The following is a 17573-nucleotide window of genomic DNA, read 5'->3' as shown; positions in this document are numbered from 1 at the left end:
GATCTTCTCAGATTTATGTACAGACTTCCCCATTCAAATTCAATTATTAATCTAATAAGTGGTAACAAAACAATAAAGCTCATGTATTTAAACTACATTGTCATGTAGCTGTGTCTAGGGAACTGGCCCTCTCAGATACAGGGAGTGTCGTGGCCTGCAGCTGTTTTCTTCTAAATCTCTCTTTTTTTTTTTTTTTTAAATGTTTGCAGAAGTCTGTATTTGTGATTTCCCACTCTCCTGACTTTAGAGGAGTCATGAAGTATTTCTCATAGTAATGAGACAGACTGAACTCTGGTGTTCCTCATGGTATCTGACTGTAGTTTTCACTGACACCTTCACCACTAATCACATATCTGTATTTCACAGAACATTAGTTAAGCTAACTACTAAACATAAGTCCCTGAGATTGCATTGTGGCTGCATTAAGAGTTTTTGGAGAGCATCCCATTAGGTTCTCAGTGCACTGCAGCCTTAAGATCTAATCAGCATCCCTCTTTGGATTACAAGGAACCCAAAGAAGTTGTTATCCTAATCTGTGTATGATCTTATAATATTTGACTTTCCGCAGCCACAATCAGCACCCTGTCAAGTATTCCCATAGCAAAAGTACATTTGCAGAAAAATAAGCCAAGTAATTGACCTGGCAGGATGAGTAACCACTTCCTTTTGAATAGATACTTTGTACACTTAAGGCTGCCATTGACTGTGTGAGTGGAAAGTTCAAAATGAACCTTTTTTTTTTTTTTTTTTTGTTCTCACAAGAGAATATATGAGACAGAGATTTGGATTGATGCAAAGGTAGGAGTTCACAGGGCTTTGCTTGTGTTGTAAAATGGATGCTCACAGTTCGGTAGTCTGTAAACATTGTTGGGGTCCCGAGCATGAGATGCGCCTTTGTGCTCTCCTCTTGGGTGCATGGAAAAGATATATTTCATAAACACAGGCTCTAAAAGAGAAATGCATCACTATGTTGTATTGGAAAATACTGTTTTTTCAACCTTTTGCTGTTAACACTGCAAATACTGTCTTAGCTTAAGTTAATGTCTTTTAAAGTGATTATGCCATTTTGAATTACTGCTGTTTTCACCATCTTTGAATTTGTGGTTTTGTAATGTGTCACAAAACATATCTAAATAGTTTTAGAGCCTTTGCTGCTTTTTCTCATCATAATACATCATAATGCCTCATTTGGTTCCCTAAATACTTTGTATACTTGAGACCAGAGCCAGCTTCTAGATAATGAGGTGCTGGAACCTCACATGAAGGGTGAGATCTGTTCTGTGCTGTAATCTGTGATTCTGTGATCTGTGTGTTCAGTGGCCAGATTCAGTTTGATTTGAATGGGCCCAGGATTTCACCCTGAAACTCCAGGCCAAGGTTTCCATTGGGAAGCTGTAAAACACAGCTCTAACTTTCATGAATAATTCCTTCTGAAGTGAAATGCTGGCAGTGCCAGGGATAGGACTGCTCCCATAAGCAAAGATTACTTATGGAGTATATAAAATCCTGCTTACACTAGATCCACTCCACTGGTGTCAAGACTGGTCTTATAACTTCATAATAATCTGATCTTGCTGCAAGAGTCACACAGTCTGGGTCAAACTGCCAGCAAAGTCCCTGGAAAGGTCTCCCATGAGAGGGCTGAATACAACGTGTTCCTACTGTTCCTGGGCTGGGCTAAACCAGCCCCTGACCCCAGAAGAGTTGTGGGGAGAGATGAAATCGACCTTGTCCTCATCTTCATGTACCAGATCAGGAAACAGTTTGTACGTACTTATTCCCGTACCTGTGGATTTTAATCTTGATTTAGACCACAAAAGGAAGGGAGACTTATTCCCCCCTTCACCTTTTAGTGAACAAGTCGCTTGTGGTTTGCAGTATTATGTCAGCAACATGATCACATACAGTGTAGTAAAGTGACTGTTGCTTGCAACAGTTTCCTTTCTGTCTCCCTCAGGAAACCAGCAAATAGTACTATAGCTTCTGCAAAAATACCAAGAATGATTATAACAATGTTCTGGAGCTTGATGTTGGTGCCAGTGATGTCACTATATCAGGAGGTGTTATAAATAAATAAAATGTGGCATCTTTTCAGCCTTCTAACTTGCAAAAGGAAAATGTGGATGGTAATCATTCAGCTCAGCCTATGTAGGTGGCTTTGCATTCAGTTTATGAGCCATACTCAAACCTTATTCAGTCCAAGCCTGAGTGATCTTGAATTGCTTCAACCAATTAATTCATTTTTTATTTAGGGATCTCATTGTGGCATTAGTCTTTCTTTTTTCTTTCCTTCCCTGTACAAAAGCAAGTATATGAGTGTAAGGATACATGGAGTCATCAGGCAACAGACATATGCTTTCCTGTGCTCTCTGCAGGGCTTGCAGGTTCAAACACAACCTGCCTGAATCATAAGAACTTTAATTGAGTAGATAAAGAGGTCCTCATAATTATAAACTGCAGTAGGTATAACAAGAGGCTAAATACATAGCTGTGGTTTTAATTAGCTGGTGCTTCAAATTAGTAATTGTGGTTTCACTCAGAAATCAGTGACTTTATACACTGTTAAAGCCTCATCACTGTGCAGTTCATTCCTCATTATATCTCTCGGTGTGAAGCTTTCAATACAACATCATGCTGAGCTAAAAAGGCAAAAGTTGTAGATATTTGGTTATCTTCCAAGTGCAGTGGAGCTCTATGGAGATTTAATTCATTCTCGCCAGAAATAGGAGAATTAACTGTTCTTTGTTACATATGCAGTACGTATGTTTGTATGTCTTTGCACATAGAGGGTGCATGGGTGTGTGCATGCATGTCCAGAGGCTATCGGGGAAATACTGCTTACAGTAGATAACATCAGTGCATACTCTGAATCTGCTATTCAAATTGCAGTCTGGAATTTGGTAGCTAATTAACCGACACAAAGCAGAGCCAAAAGCCTCATAACAAATCAAATATGGGTTGAAAGCACAGAAGTGTCCCTTAATGCTTGTCACATGAGAGGTTGTCAGTGCAAGTTGAAGCATGCATCTTTTCCTTTCCTCTTTCCTATTTTTCCCTCTCCTTCAGGCTTTTAATTATATCTTTTCCCTCGGAGGAGCAGGAGGTAGTTTGCAAAGCCAAGAGACCGAAGTACTTCAGTGCTATTCAGGGGAGAAGTGAATGTGGTCTCTCAGCTCGTCATGTAGGTCTGGCAGGTGCACAAAGTGAGCTGACATACAGAAAAGTGCCACTTGCCATTGCTACACTGAGGCGCTAGATCCCTTTCTGTTTGTTTGTTTGTGTGTAGAATTATCTGGTACTGGAATCAACTGTCCCAAAGTCTCTTCTGGGAGCCTGCTACAAAAACACTTTTTAAAACCCCCTTGACCCCCACAATGAAGCCATATATAAATTTTAACAAGTACATGGGTCAGAATTAGGTGGTCTAAACCACACGAGGCTGAACTGGAGCACTGGGATGGATGGAGACAAGTGTTACACAGTTAAATGGATTTGAAGATGTTGCTCTGCTTCCTTGACTTCACATCTGCCTCCTCTGCACAAACACCTTTATGGGCACACGTGTGTGCGTTTATGTGTGTGTGTGCATGCATGTGTATTTTACAGACTGTTCATACAAATGCGTCAACATGTATTTTATTCTTCTGCATAGTGCTCTGTTAATTTGAAAAGAATATTTTTGTCTATTTTCATTTTAGAAGTGTACTGATAGTCCTACTGTCCAATTTCTAATATTATTGATTCTGAATTTAAATTTGGGGAAATTATTCAATGGCTGCTTTTTGCTTTGAGAGTTGTCCTCAGGAGTGGCATCATTTCTGATGTTTTGCTGCTCTTACTGATAGCAATGAACAGGTAGCTAAATTGTCGGGAAAATAATGTGTTGTCTTTTTTTGTTTCTCTGTTCTTCAGTCACTATGAGCAAGACCGGAGTGCACTTAAGCGGAAAGAGTGGGAGAGAAGAAACCAGGAAGTCCAGCAAGATGAAGATCTCTTTGCTTCAGGTTTTAACCTCTTTGGGGAACCCTACAAGGTAAATTGCACTGTTATGCTTTACATTTTCAGAATGTCTTTTACCTGAATATATTTTACAAATACAAATAAAGCTTCTCATCACCTGTAAGAAATGAAAGTATCGCATCTGCCTTGATACTTATACTCTTGAATACACTGATTATCTAAATCAGCATATGGCAGCAGAGCAAACTGAATGCTCTGCACAACACTGCATGGTAGCACTGACAGGATCAGGAGCTTTGGTTACTGTCCAGTTCAAGAGTTCTTCCTCTAAACACACAGCCAAGTCCTTTAATAGAAGTACGTGCAGCTGATATCTCTACAAGTGGGTTCATACCTACAAAGCCAGCAGTTCTTAGTCCTTTTATTTTTAAGACAAAAATATACCTGAGTTGTTAAAACTAATGTCCTCTCGATAGATAATGAGTCCATAAGCTTTCTTGTGCAATCATAACCCATCCAAAGAAGTCTTTTGGGAGACTGTCTGAATCTTTGGGGAGCATAACAAGGGTATGAAAGGGACTTATGACAAGTCTTATTCTCTCTAAGAAGCTTTGCTGCCTGAGATTTTCATCACCAAGGGATGTCCCCCTTTATGATTTCTGCTGCTTTGATTTTCAGTAAGACATTCCCTGAAGAATTCATCAGAATGTAAATTTCCATATCTCTTTCTCCTCCCAATCAGTGACATCCATTGAAAGGCCACCACTTCATCTTTCCATTTTACATTGTTAGCAGCTGTAGGGAGGATGAAGGCTCTTTGAAAATTGCCCGAAAAGGAGGAGGAAAGACTGGCATTATTATAAAATGGTGTCTAATAATTATAGACTGGGAGAGTGTTACAGATACACTCGACTCCTAGCTGTACTTTGGTTCAGGCTGACTAAGGAGCAATAGGCCTCACGTCCTTGGGATGAACTTGCAAGCTGGAAAGCCCCTGGCTCACATACAAGGGAGTGAGGGCGTCTTGAAAAATGTTTCGAAAGGTGGTTTTGAAACTCAGAAGTGCAAGATAACCGAAGTACAGAACAAGATATCAGAGCTAAAATGAAGACATCATGTCTGTATCATTGACTAGCAGCCAAGTACTTCACCCTATAAATATTACCATCAGGATGGGCCCAATTTGAGCTCTTCCTGAATTGCAGCTGTTCTGCACACCAGGTGACTCTCCCCTTGAGCCAGGATGTCTCTCACGGGTAGAGATTCCTTACCTGAGACTAAAACATCCTTCCTTACCCAAGGCAGAGAGATCCCTTACCCATGACAGATCCTCGGTAAGTGACTGATAGGATGCTGAATTGATACTGTGTAACATTACTAATCCATGTAGCTACTCAATATTATTGTGAATATTGTATGGATAATTCCATTAGACATAAACCGTTGACCAAGTTGGAAACTAAGATTGGATCCAGCTGCACCTAGGCTCCAAAAGGGGTTTAGAAAGCAAGGGGGTCCACTCTGAACCTCATGACTCAATGGGAGAGTTCTTACTCTTTGCGTCTCTGGTCTCTGTGTGAATCATTCTAACTTGATTCTAACTCAGATTTCCTTTGTATGGGTCTTCCATGCCATAGTGAATAAGATGAACCTTGCCATCAAACTTATTGAACCTTGTCAGGCCACTGTTAAACTGTGTTAAATTCCATCAAACTTATTGAACTATGCCAAATTATTATTTTACCTCAATAAAACATATTGCTGCTTTTCTCTTTTGAGTGAGGTGTATTCCACTCATCTGTGACAGAGACTTACTCAGCCAAATAAGGACTGTGCACTAGGACAGGTTGTTCGTGGGGCCTTTTTGTTTTGTTTTTATAAAAATCTAGTCAATGCACTATTTCTGCATTGGACCACATTTTAGCACCTTTATTTATGGGAATAATAACTTTGAACTGATTTTGTTGAGACTTCCTGTGCATCATGCAAACGATTTGTTCGTGTAACTGGTCATTTGGATTTCAGTAAGTAGACTAATATGCAAATCACTGCTGCGTCAGGAACTAAACACCCCTCCCCCAATATCTGTTGTACCATAAGAATGATAATACTTGATTTTACATCTGTTCAGTGTGCACATGTTTGCACCAAGCATATACAGAGCATGTTTTTTTTTCAAAAACTGAACAACTAAAAAGCAAAGAATTACCCTGGTGACTTTCCTGAGCTTTTTTTTTTTTCTTAAATTGCTTTTCATCTGCTTGGCAGAGAAGTTTGTCAGGTCTGTGGGATTGAGCAAAGCATAATGTATTACTAACCTAAAAAAGCAGTGTAATTATAAATTACAAAAGGTAAAAATTAAGAGGAAATTGCATGCAAAAATAGTTATATCTGTCTTAAATTTGTGAAACAAAGAGAAGCAAGACTGAATAGGAAAGCTAGGTCTTGCCTGTATTTTACACTATGGAGAAAGGAAAAAAGGGCAAAGTGTTTGACTGGTATTTTCTTTGTAAGTTCTGCATTGCTAAGAACCAGCCACAGTACAGTTTCCTAGAACCTAATGAAAGCTGGATCTAATTCTTAGTGGATGTGTAGTGCTTTGTATTCTTAAGCAAGTGTAAAACTAAACTCAGGGTGTTGTTCATGTTTATGCTAAAACAAAATGAAGAGGCCATGAGGTGAGAACAAATGTGCTGCACATTCAGTTTGAATTCCTCTTCCATTTTGAGATGAACAGATGTTTCTTTGGGGAGGAGATTCAAGGCCTGGTGCACACAACAAGCTGCACCCATCTTGTCTCTCCTGGTTGCTCTCAGTGGGAGCAGAATGAGATAAAGCACTGCCCAGCAAAGTCAACTGCTGTGGCCTGTGATGGGTACAGGGTCCACATCCTCAGCTGGGCTAGCTCTACTGCTGAGCGTCAGCTCAAGGGATTACTGGTACATTTCTAAAAGATCTGAAGGTGCGAGGTAAGATGGAGACTACAGTGGCAAAGGGAAGGCTGGGAATATCAGGTCTCAGGAAATAGAAAATGTCTCTTTTCCTTTCTTTTATTCCCAGACCTAGTGTCCTTACTTGTTTATGATTCCTTCCTCATTTGCTTCAACAGTAACCCAGAGGAGGGACTGCTGGAGTAGAGAATACCACCACTGAACAACTGGCAGCTGTTTTAAGATTGCTCTGAAGCTGGGGATATTAAAACTTGGTGACAGGAAGGAGCCCAGATTTTCTCATGGAGCTTACTGACATTGTATATCACAAGATGTGTGGAGTATCTGCCACCATCTATCATCTCTTTGCTCTAGCTGTTAGAGCATCTTTCTAGCCCTCTGTCAAATAAAACAGAGGTGATCATTATCGGTTTGGACAAGTGCATGTTTCTACATTGATTCTTTGTAGTGTATATATGTATACACATACAAAAAAGAGGTATTTATTTCTGTGGGTGTATAAAATACATTTTTACATGATTATTAAAAGATAAAAGTGTTCTTTTGAAGCTCTGCTGTCTTGTGGGGAAACAACACCTTTGACAATGTGATGACATGCAGCATTATTTTGGGAAGTTCATGCAGCGAGGGCTGTGTTGCCCTTTAATGCAAGTGGGTTGCAGGTCTTGCCTTCAAACTCTGGTGCAACCTGCTAATGCTTGATTTTGCCGAAGTGATCAGAGAAGAGCCTGCAGTGTTACGACAACAGACATTTGAAAAAGCAATGTCAGAGTTTTCCTGAGAGAAGCTGCAATTTTACTAGTGAATTGTTGATACCTTTTAATGTTTTGAATTAGTAAAGAGTTTCAGAGATGAGTATTTTAGAGAAAACAGTAGGAGTATTTTTGTTACTTTTCAAAGGAATTGCCTCAGAAGAGTTCAACTTGAGAAAGAGAACCCAATGGGCAGCATTTCCATTGGGGAGCCTTTGGTGAATGTTAAATCATTTATCTTTTTCAGGTAAAGCCCCTCCATGCTATTCAAGCTTAGCATAAAAAAGATCTCAGCTTCTAATCCATGGAGGTTAGTTTAACTATGAGGCATGAGAAAGCGAATGAATTACGAAACCTCAAGTTTCATACAAATTTTCACAAAACCCTTGTAAATTGGGCATATAAGTTTGAGTGCATTAGTTCTTTTCTTTGTAAAACTATAATGCAATAGCTGGCTAGCAAATTAGTCTTCCAATGGGACTCTATTACAGATCTTTTTTGAAAGCAATAGAAGCAAATGTAGAAAGGTGTACATTTCCTAAATGAACAAGAGCCTAGAATGAGGGGGAAGGCTACTGGCCATGAGTCACGAACCAGATGTATAATTTATGCCTTGGAATACTCAGAAAATGCTGCATTTCCTTGATAGCAGGAAAACTATGATTCAACATGCTGTTCAGAAAATAAGATGTACAGAGGTTTCCTTTAAGAAGTCAGCCAATTATCCAGAATATGAAGGTAGAAATTGTCCCCAGTCTGGAAGTAACAAAGAGCAACCAGAAACTGTGACTGGATTTTGTGTTTGTGTTGCTGGTATCCAGGCTTGTCAAGAATACTCTCCTTCTTATAAGAGCCCTGAATTTGTTGAGGAAATAAAATAAAAACATTAATGTTATGCTTTATGTCTTAAATGCAGGTAGTACACTGTACCACGCACCTGAGCTCGTTCAGGCTGTCATGCACAAGTCTGGTCTTAGTTGTGTGCGCTCTAGTTTTATTTAAGCATAAACCAAATTACCACACACTTTCACTATGTGTTTTTTGCTTTGCAGTCTGGTCCAAAGGTCATTGAAGGGAGTAATAACCCTTCCATTGACTTCAATAACTATTGCATATGAGCTTTAGTGCAGTTAAAATATGCTAAGGATGTTTAAATTAATTTAATCTCCATGCTTTTCAGGAAGTATATATTTTTATTAATGCTCCCAGTAAATGACTACAAATAATAATAACTAACATTTATACAGTGCCTTTTATCCCCAGGATGTGAACATTCTGCATAAAACAGAATTCATATCAAGCAAAATTATATTTATCATAATGTGACATGTAAAAGAAAATAAGTTGAGAGAATCAGCTACCTCCAACACAGAAATGATTGAAAAGCTCTACATTCAAATTAAAATATTGATTCCCTCTGTGAGGATCTAGACAAGAGCCATTTAATGTGCTGTGATGTTGAAGTGTTACAGTGATGATATGTTGTCAGTACTTTTTTTTTTTTTTTTTTAAAAAAAAAAGCCTTTGCTTTCTGGAAAGTCAGCTAAATGCACCCTGGAAGTGTAGCTGAGCCAGAGGTGAAGGTTGGTGGTCAGGCTTTTTTCGATACTTGGTTGTTTCCCATGCGCTATCCCTTAAGGAGTTAAAGTGTTTGGGGAAGAAGGAAACAGAACAAGTATGTAAGTGTTTAGGCTTCGCATCATAATTCCTGCTGGGCCCTTAAGCACAATGGAATCGCCTTGTTTTAAATTTGGGGGTTGAACAGAGAGAGCCTAGTTTTGGCTGCTGCCCAAACAGCTCATTGTGCAACTCAGCTGAAGGAGACTGCTCATATACAAAGAGCTTATTCTTGGCTTAGCTAGAATATAATTTTTGCCACTAAAATGACCAACCTAGGGACTTAGTTAGTGAATAAAAGTGATTCGTGGTTCTCAATGTGATTCGTGGTTCTCCACAACTGGGGTTATTAACTGTGTCAGTTAGGAGCACTGGCAAAATGTATATAGATGAGAACAGCATTGAACAGTTAATTTTTAAATCACTGCCTCAGTGCAGTGGTAATATATGTTACAATCCCTGAGAATGAGCAAAAGGAAATTTGCATTTATTATCTTCTTTTTCAACATTTTTTATGGCGTGTGCAGTACTAAGGGGGAAAAAAATCTTTCTGCAATATTCTTCTCATCTCCTGACTAGTTCAGCAGTGGGTAATATAAGTAGATATTTCAGGAGAAATCCATGCATGGATTTTTTTCATCACTCAAACTTCTGCTTAATACTTGAGGAAGATGGGATCAGTGGCATGGTAGGATCCCTTGTCGAGGAATGAAGGGCAACAGTCTCTAACCAAGCACAAGCTCATAGTGTTGCCTTTCCCCATCTTTATGGTCTGGTGTTAAGGCATCTTTGGAGTGTGGCACTACTTGCTGTATTGAGTGAAAAAAAACCCCTAAACATAAGTAAAAGTATAGTTGGCTGTATCCTGGAAGTATCTTAGATATGCTGCAACTTCATCATTTAATTCCAGACTGTAGAAGTTAACCATCTGCTTGAACAGGATCTATAGTTTTGCTTTGTTTTTATCCTTTGAGTCTTGTAAAGCATGGGGAGTAAGATGTTTTAGTTCTCTGCTGGCCATTTCAATGGGACATAAAGGTCAGTAAGAAGGCTGGTACTTTGGGTCTCTGTGGGGCGAGTTCGAACACGAAGAGAGAGGAAATTAGTTGCATAATAATTATAGCTTCCAGCTTATTTGTCCAGCTTTTTACAAGTGAAAGGGAAAAGGAAAAAGAACCAAAAAACCCACTGCATGCTTCAAAAGGAAAAATATAATAGCAGTGAAACACAGATGAGTCAGTATTTATTTAATAATTACTGGAATTCAAAGAAAAGCACGATTCACAAATACAACCAGCCCGCAGACAACAGAAGAATCCCAATACTTAAGAATGTGGCAATCATGTCTATTTACGTTCTATAAGAAAATATTTTTGAATGATCTTTTATTTGAAGCTACTGTAGCATTTGAGGGGGTAGAAGCTTTTTCTTTTCTGGATTCAGACAGTAGATACCTCAGGTCAAACTGAACCCTCTACAGAAAAGTAATTGAAGTTACACTGGAGTGAAGAGTTCGGCTATATGTTTATTACAGACTACCCAGCTTCTATTTATGTCAGGACTATGGGTCAAGGGGCTGATAGAGCAATAACATACTTAAATAAACTGTGTGATTGCAATTCAAATGCTCAGTAGCCAGTAATTGCACGTTCATGTTTTGCACAATATGAAATGTACAAGCCCAACATATCTGACGTAAAACCAGCTTATTTTGCTCCTAACATCCATAACTGATGCAATTTAAACACTTCTCTGAGAGCATATTTAAGAAAATGGGAAGCAGTATACAAGTGTTACTCATGCAAGCCTGTTTCAAGAGATTCTTTGAACACAGTTATTGATAGGTTTTTCTTACATAACATATGCAAAATGTAACTGAAATTAAATTAAATGTCAGCATGACACCATTAAACAGCTAACATTTGGCATCTTCTAAGACAACTATTCTGAGCAGTAACTTGTAATCAGGAATTTACTCACTCTTTTCCTTTATTTATTTTTGGATATTTTAGACAAATAAAGGCGATGCCCTTGCAAACCGTGTCCAGAACACATTGGGAAATTATGATGAGATGAAGGACCTGTTAACCAACCATTCCAACCAGAGCCACCTTGTAGGAATCCCAAAGAATTCTGTCCCACAGACACCCATTGACAAAAATGAACAGAACTTTTTCCCAGAACCAAGAAACAGGATGATTCCATCTCATCAGATCAGTGGCCACTCATCGACATCAATGCCTCCGCCTTCTTCATTGTCATCTAATTCTACTTTGCTACACAGTCACCAGAGCAGCAGGAAGTCGAGGACAGACTGGTCACGTGGTGGTCACAACTCTAGTGGGGCCCAGCCGAGCCAATCCAGTAGTCAGCAGAGTCGGACAAAGCACAGCTCTTCTCATGACCAGCCACAGGGCAGGTATGAAGACCTCTATAATTGCCAGAGTGAGCAGCATAAAAGTGGAGGAACTGAGGAAGCAAATTCTATGGCAGCATCTTCCCATTCAAGGAGGCATACTCATTCAAAGTCAGCACCTGGAGAACATACTTACAAAGAAAACAGTCATTCAAAGTCACCCGCAGAGCTTGAGTTTGTAGGTCATGGTCCTGGATCTCCGCTTCCTTCCACTTCTTTGTTATCTGCGAACAATGGTCTCTCGACCCAGAATTTCCCACCAGGACTTCACTGTAAAAACAGCATGGTCCAGCAAAAACCTACGGCATATGTCAGGCCTATGGACGGTCAGGACCAGGTACCCAATGACTCACCTGAACTGAAACCTCCGGTAGAAATTGAGAGTGGATATGGAAATCAGTCCTTTGGAACACTGCTGGAAGGAAAAGTGAACACACCTAGTTCAAAGAACAAAGTACCAAAGCTCAACATTCCTCCTGTTAGTGAAGTAAGTAGTTTAAAGTATCTTCTCTCTAGTACCACTTGAGTATTTCATGCACTGAATATTTTTCTCTGGAAATATGCAGTTCCATTTCCTGGAATTGCAGTCTAAAACATTCCTTTTTTTCTAGAATGTGCATGACTACTTTTGGCAAAGTTTGTTATGATTCTCCCAGTAGCAGTATTTAATGACGTTTTAAAAGCACAGTTTGGAATACTAACACTGCTAGTTTCTGATTAATATTAAGAGTCTAGATCTCTGTTGGGTGTAATATATTTATACCAGCTAGAATTCTGGACAGAGAACTCTGATATATCAGTTCATCTGCAGTTTTCACTTGCATTTTCAGTTAGGAGCTAGTTTGATAGAAAGAGTGCTGGTTTAAACACTAAGGAAAAATGGCAGTGTTCAAATTTCAGTGATACTAAATAGTTCTGCCAGTGAGGAGTTTATTTGCAGAGTTTGCTAAATTCCTATTGCTTTTAATGGAATTAATGTAGCTTAAGTTCTGAGTAATGCTTATGAAAATGTGTCCCATTAAAGCTCTTATGCATTTTGAAGAGCTCTTAATATTGGGATTCAGTCCCAATCTCTGTTACCAACAGTTTAAGCTGTTGAATTTTGTATTGCTGGTCAGTACAGTAGTCCTGTGAGGAACATTTTAGTTGGTTCGTATTCATGTCCATTCCAAGCACAGATGTGTAATAAGGATACCAATTGAACTATTTATACTCGGTATGCTTTTTCTCTTATTCTGAGTTTCTCAAAGCAGTAACCTTTGCAAGGTAGGTTTATACTGTACGTATGAGCAGAATTGCAATATGGGTTTTTCACAGTTTTCTGTTTTCCCCCAAATATTTCCCTGCTTGGTAATATTTTTATACTAGGAATGAGGAGCGATGCATTCTTAAACCACTTTATTGCAAAAGGTCAGCTTTTTCTATTGGAATAATTGTTTCAAGCCAATAATTTGTTTGACTATTTAAAAACTTGATGTTATTTATTAACATTCCAGGCAGCAACAAAGACTGATGTGTTTTGCAGTAGAGCTTGGAATAATTTTCTGGGAACTGCATCTGAAAACAGTAAAAGGCCTATTTATATCAAGTGGAAGCTGAGGGTTGCTTGCAGATGGTGTTTTATTAGAAAATGTATTTGTTAATAAACGTAGCTTTGTACAAGATTACTTTACAGATGTTTCTGTTTATTTTTACCTTAGGTTAAAAATCTGCTGATATAGATGGCTTCATAGTCTGTTGCGATTTGTCGCTAGCATTGTTTGGCAAGTAAATAATTGCATGCAAAGGAAATAATGATGTTGCAAAAGCAAATACATGTTTTTACTTTTGCCATCTATTAGCACTATGAGTCAATGGAGGCATTTTAAAGTGCAGCATTAATACAAAGTATTTTTGGAAATAGAAAGTACCTTTTGCAACTTGTATCAACTATTAAGAATGCATTTTTTCTTTAATTTTTGAGTGAAATCCTGACACTGTTGAAATCAATTGAGTTGTTAGTAGTGGGTTTTGGGCACAGGATTTCACCCACAGTCTTTCTGCATAGCTCTAAGAACCTCTGATATGAACTGTTGTTTTTGGAAAGATTCCTAGTCACACAGATGAAAAATTACATTGTGAATTTGTTGCTATAGCTGCTTCAGTTTATATCCTGTGTAGTGAAAAGTATAGGTGTATAATTAATCTAATTTATGTTCAGATAAATGGTAAACTCTAGGCACTTTAGAAATGAATGCAGATAATAATCTTTAAACAGTCTGCGTTATAAGAGCAAACAATAATTTGAAGAGGGAAAGAAAACCCAAAGCTGTGTTAAGGTGACAAATAACTCTGCTTTCCAATACAGAACATATGACAACAGCCAGACTGATGGATCTTTTACAGGCAAATCTCCTCCTGAGTTTGGAGGGTTGGATTTTTTTTTTGCATGTGTCAGGACTGTGAACTTTGGCCCTCTGTGTTTTTTCACAGATGTGTATCCTGAATTTGATTTACCCTGCGTTCAGCAATAAAACTCCTTCCAATCCAACGTTATAGATAACTGGTTTAGTTTAAGCTTAATCAGAACTGACAGTGCACACCTGTGAAACCCATAACCTTTTCAGAATGACTGCAGCGAGTGGCTCTGTTGTAATCTTTATACAATTGATGTGGAGGCTTATGATCCTTCGGTGGTGCTTATCAATTTATGAACCTTCCCTAGCCACCTCGAGCCGTAGTGATCTGCTTGAAACAATTTTGCTCCTGCTCCACAGGTTTCCATCCCAACACTATTCCAGGTGGTAGTGGTGATCTTCAAACTAGCAGTAGGAGAGTTGCTTTTTTGGGGCATTTCTCCATAATTCGTTCTGTGGCTCTCCTATATCTTTGAGTCCATTTCTTCAAGTTGCTGAGTGTACACGTAGTGATTGCACACCAACGGTTTTTCAGTGATTTCTCTCAAAATTTTGCATGCTCTTAAGATGAGGAATTCTGTGAAGAAATAAAATTCCTAGATGATGGTCCTGCAATAATGGCATCTATTAAGCCGTGCAAAGTTGGAAAGGAAAAAGACAGTTTTTGCTATCTTAAGGAGGGGGAGGGGAGCAAGTAACCAAATATTTGAACAAGCAGATTTAAAAGATGAGTTCAGACTGATGTAGAAATATGGTCTCATTTATCACAGCTTAATGGAATAGGATGTTGAGTGCCCTGGAAGCATTCTGCCATGTGTAAGGAAGTGATCAATTTTATAACATAATTTGTGTCACTTGAGGTGTTGCTCTAAGAATCTTTGCTTGTTCGCTGGGCCCAATTCTGCCCTCAGAGATGCCCATCCATCTTTCAGCTCCTCTGGAGTGGACAACATTGTTAATGCCTTGCTGCTGGCATGTCTCCACTGTGCAATGGGTTGTGGTTTAGTGATTTCTGAGTTTGTAGAGATTCATGGTAAGTTCACACAGACTTACCAGCCTGGGTCAGAATGCAGTGTTAGCAGCACGTATGCACCCATGGACTAATCCTTGCCTCTGAGTGGATGCTATCGTGTAATTTCCAGACCTTGACTCACCCACACAGAGCTAGTTCAGACCTGTCTGCACCATGCGTGGCCATTTCTGGTAGAGAAGAAGGAACAGCAGAGCCTCGGTAGACTTTTAGTTATGTCCTCTAAGGATTTCTTTAAGATTTTGTTATCCTTTTGATTTCGTTTACTGTTCTCCTTTGTTTTACTTATCAGTATTGTTTTCTAAGGGTGAAGGTAAAAACTTTTATGGTCTGGTGCCTTGAGCAAAAGCCAGTGTAACCACTAGCACTCAGGCTGGCCAGCCTCTGAGAATCAGAAATTGTGTACCAGACCTTTTAGAACTGGGAGGCCCTAAGGCCGTTGTGTGACTTCAGGGGGACATGCAGAGATGCACCAGATATGATGACATAGAATTGGTAGCAATGGCCCTGGAGCTAAAACTGATAGAGAAATTGATAGAAAGTCTCAAGCTGTAAACATTATTTCCTGTTCTTTTCTTCTTAATCTCTTTCATCAGTATTTACACACATATTTAAATACATATATATATTCATTTTGAGCTTGCGTTTAACATTTGGTAAATTGTGGCAGGCCTGGGACGTGGCAAAGAGCTTTGGTATTATGTGGAATTCCACCTACTTAAATTGCATGATGGCAGATGATTGTTACTTACCACTCAAAGAGAACTGCGTAGTTAAATCCTATGTATTTCTTCAAAAAAGGGTTAGAGACCACAATAACAGCTGATCCTCTCTCTGCTGCATTAAAATCCAGAATCTTGATACATGTATGTATATTTAAACCTCTAGGAATCAGATGCTTACAAATTATTTCAAATCGACTAACTCAGCAGGAGATAGCTGGAAGAAAGCCTGTACTTTTCAGATTGGGCTTGAACACAAATTACTGAGAGTACAGAGTAAAGCAAAGGGTTTTAAGGTCTGTGGGAACATCAGAAGATGTGTTCCTGGAAAATCTTACGTGCAGTTGTCCAGAACAATGCATGGATTTCCAATAAATGTTAAGGGACAGGAAATCAAGGGCAACTGAGATAATGTTTGATTCTCAAGGCAGAGTTTTTAAATCTCACTGCAAAATTGGCCTCACGTTCCTACAAAGTAGCAAATGCTTGTGTACCAAATTTTTGCAAAAATACAAAGCTAGGAAGAAATCCAAAAGGCCTACAACATCTATGTCACCACCCACTTAAGCAGTAAAAAATGGAGAAGTTTTATTTTCACTTTACTTCTAGGAAAATATTTTGACGGGTTCAGTATACTGTAAAGTGATAAGCTTCTGTTACGTGTTTCAAATCATTCTGTTATCGCTGCATGTATTGATTAGCTTAGTACTTTCTGAGCTACCTATAAAAAAGACTGCTCTCTTTCTGCATTAAAGAGCAAGAAAAATTGACAGGTAGATAACCATATTGATTGAACCCAAATAGTAAATGCAAGAGGCTTATATATGACTTATAAAACTCTATAGGAACCAAAGCCAGTTTAATTTTTTTTTTAATTAAATGGAAAGTAGATGTCTTTAATTAACCACCCCCCCACACACCTTTTTGATATACATGCTACTCTAGTTTCCAGATATATTACCATAGTTGTGGGCAAGTCACTTTTTTCAGATGCAAGCTTTAGCTGTCCCCCAGACTTTGAGCTCTGAAGAATAATGGACTGAATCACGCGTTAGGCTGAAATCCCTTTGCTTGGTTCATATTTCAAAAATCTGAGGCCAAAAACAAACCCAAAGAGCAGTATTTCTTGCAGTATTACAGGTTACAGCCATATGTTTTTCATTTGTAAATACTGTGAGAAGTAATGTTCTTGTGATACTTCTAAATGAAGACCATATGACACCACTCGACTGAAGACCTCTTATTGTGGCCTTCCTAAGGCTACTGTCCGATCTCTTGGACAACCTCTAGCAAAGCTATTTTGTAGGGATAGCAAGAGGAGAGCTTACCTATTTCAAATCAAACACAAATAAGCATATTTAGGGCCTAATTTTGAACCACTGTGACCAATGGGAACTTAGCATTTCACATCAGACTGCAGAACAGGGTGCTTTAAGTCAGTTGAATAGGTGTGGTTAAAAGAACTGACCATGTATATTTAGTTTGGGGAAGGAAGGGCTAGATAGCTTGTTTTCCATTGTGCATTTGTTAGTGGATTTTGGTTTTGTTTTTTAAGCTACTCCTTATCTTTTCTTGCTGCGAGGAAGAAAAAAAATCTTAGTGAAATTAGAGTACCTCTATTTGTGAAGAGTCAGTCTCGTGGTATCTTGAAAAGCGAATTATATTTTTTTTAATCTTTTTGAAATTTCTGGTCCCAAAGTAACTGCTTATAAGTGACTTGGTATTGGTC

The 17573-nt window shown here is 38.7% G+C and overlaps 1 protein-coding gene across 3 annotated transcripts in view; it reads left to right on the top strand.

Moving 5' to 3' along the window:
* Positions 1–17573, top strand: part of AFF2 (ALF transcription elongation factor 2) — a 350342-nt gene that overhangs the window by 83895 nt on the left and 248874 nt on the right. For all 3 annotated transcript variants that reach the window (XM_074882237.1, XM_074882236.1, XM_074882235.1), the window contains exons 2-3: positions 3913–4033; positions 11293–12183. In XM_074882237.1, coding sequence (XP_074738338.1) covers positions 3913–4033; positions 11293–12183 — 1012 coding nt within the window. The remainder of the gene's footprint in view (positions 1–3912; positions 4034–11292; positions 12184–17573) is intronic.

Source organism: Strix uralensis, chromosome 13, assembly GCF_047716275.1.
Source record: "Strix uralensis isolate ZFMK-TIS-50842 chromosome 13, bStrUra1, whole genome shotgun sequence".
Taxonomy (NCBI): Eukaryota; Metazoa; Chordata; class Aves; order Strigiformes; family Strigidae; genus Strix; species Strix uralensis.
Note: the sequence above shows the minus strand (reverse complement) of the source record. Positions and strands in the feature narration are given on the sequence as shown.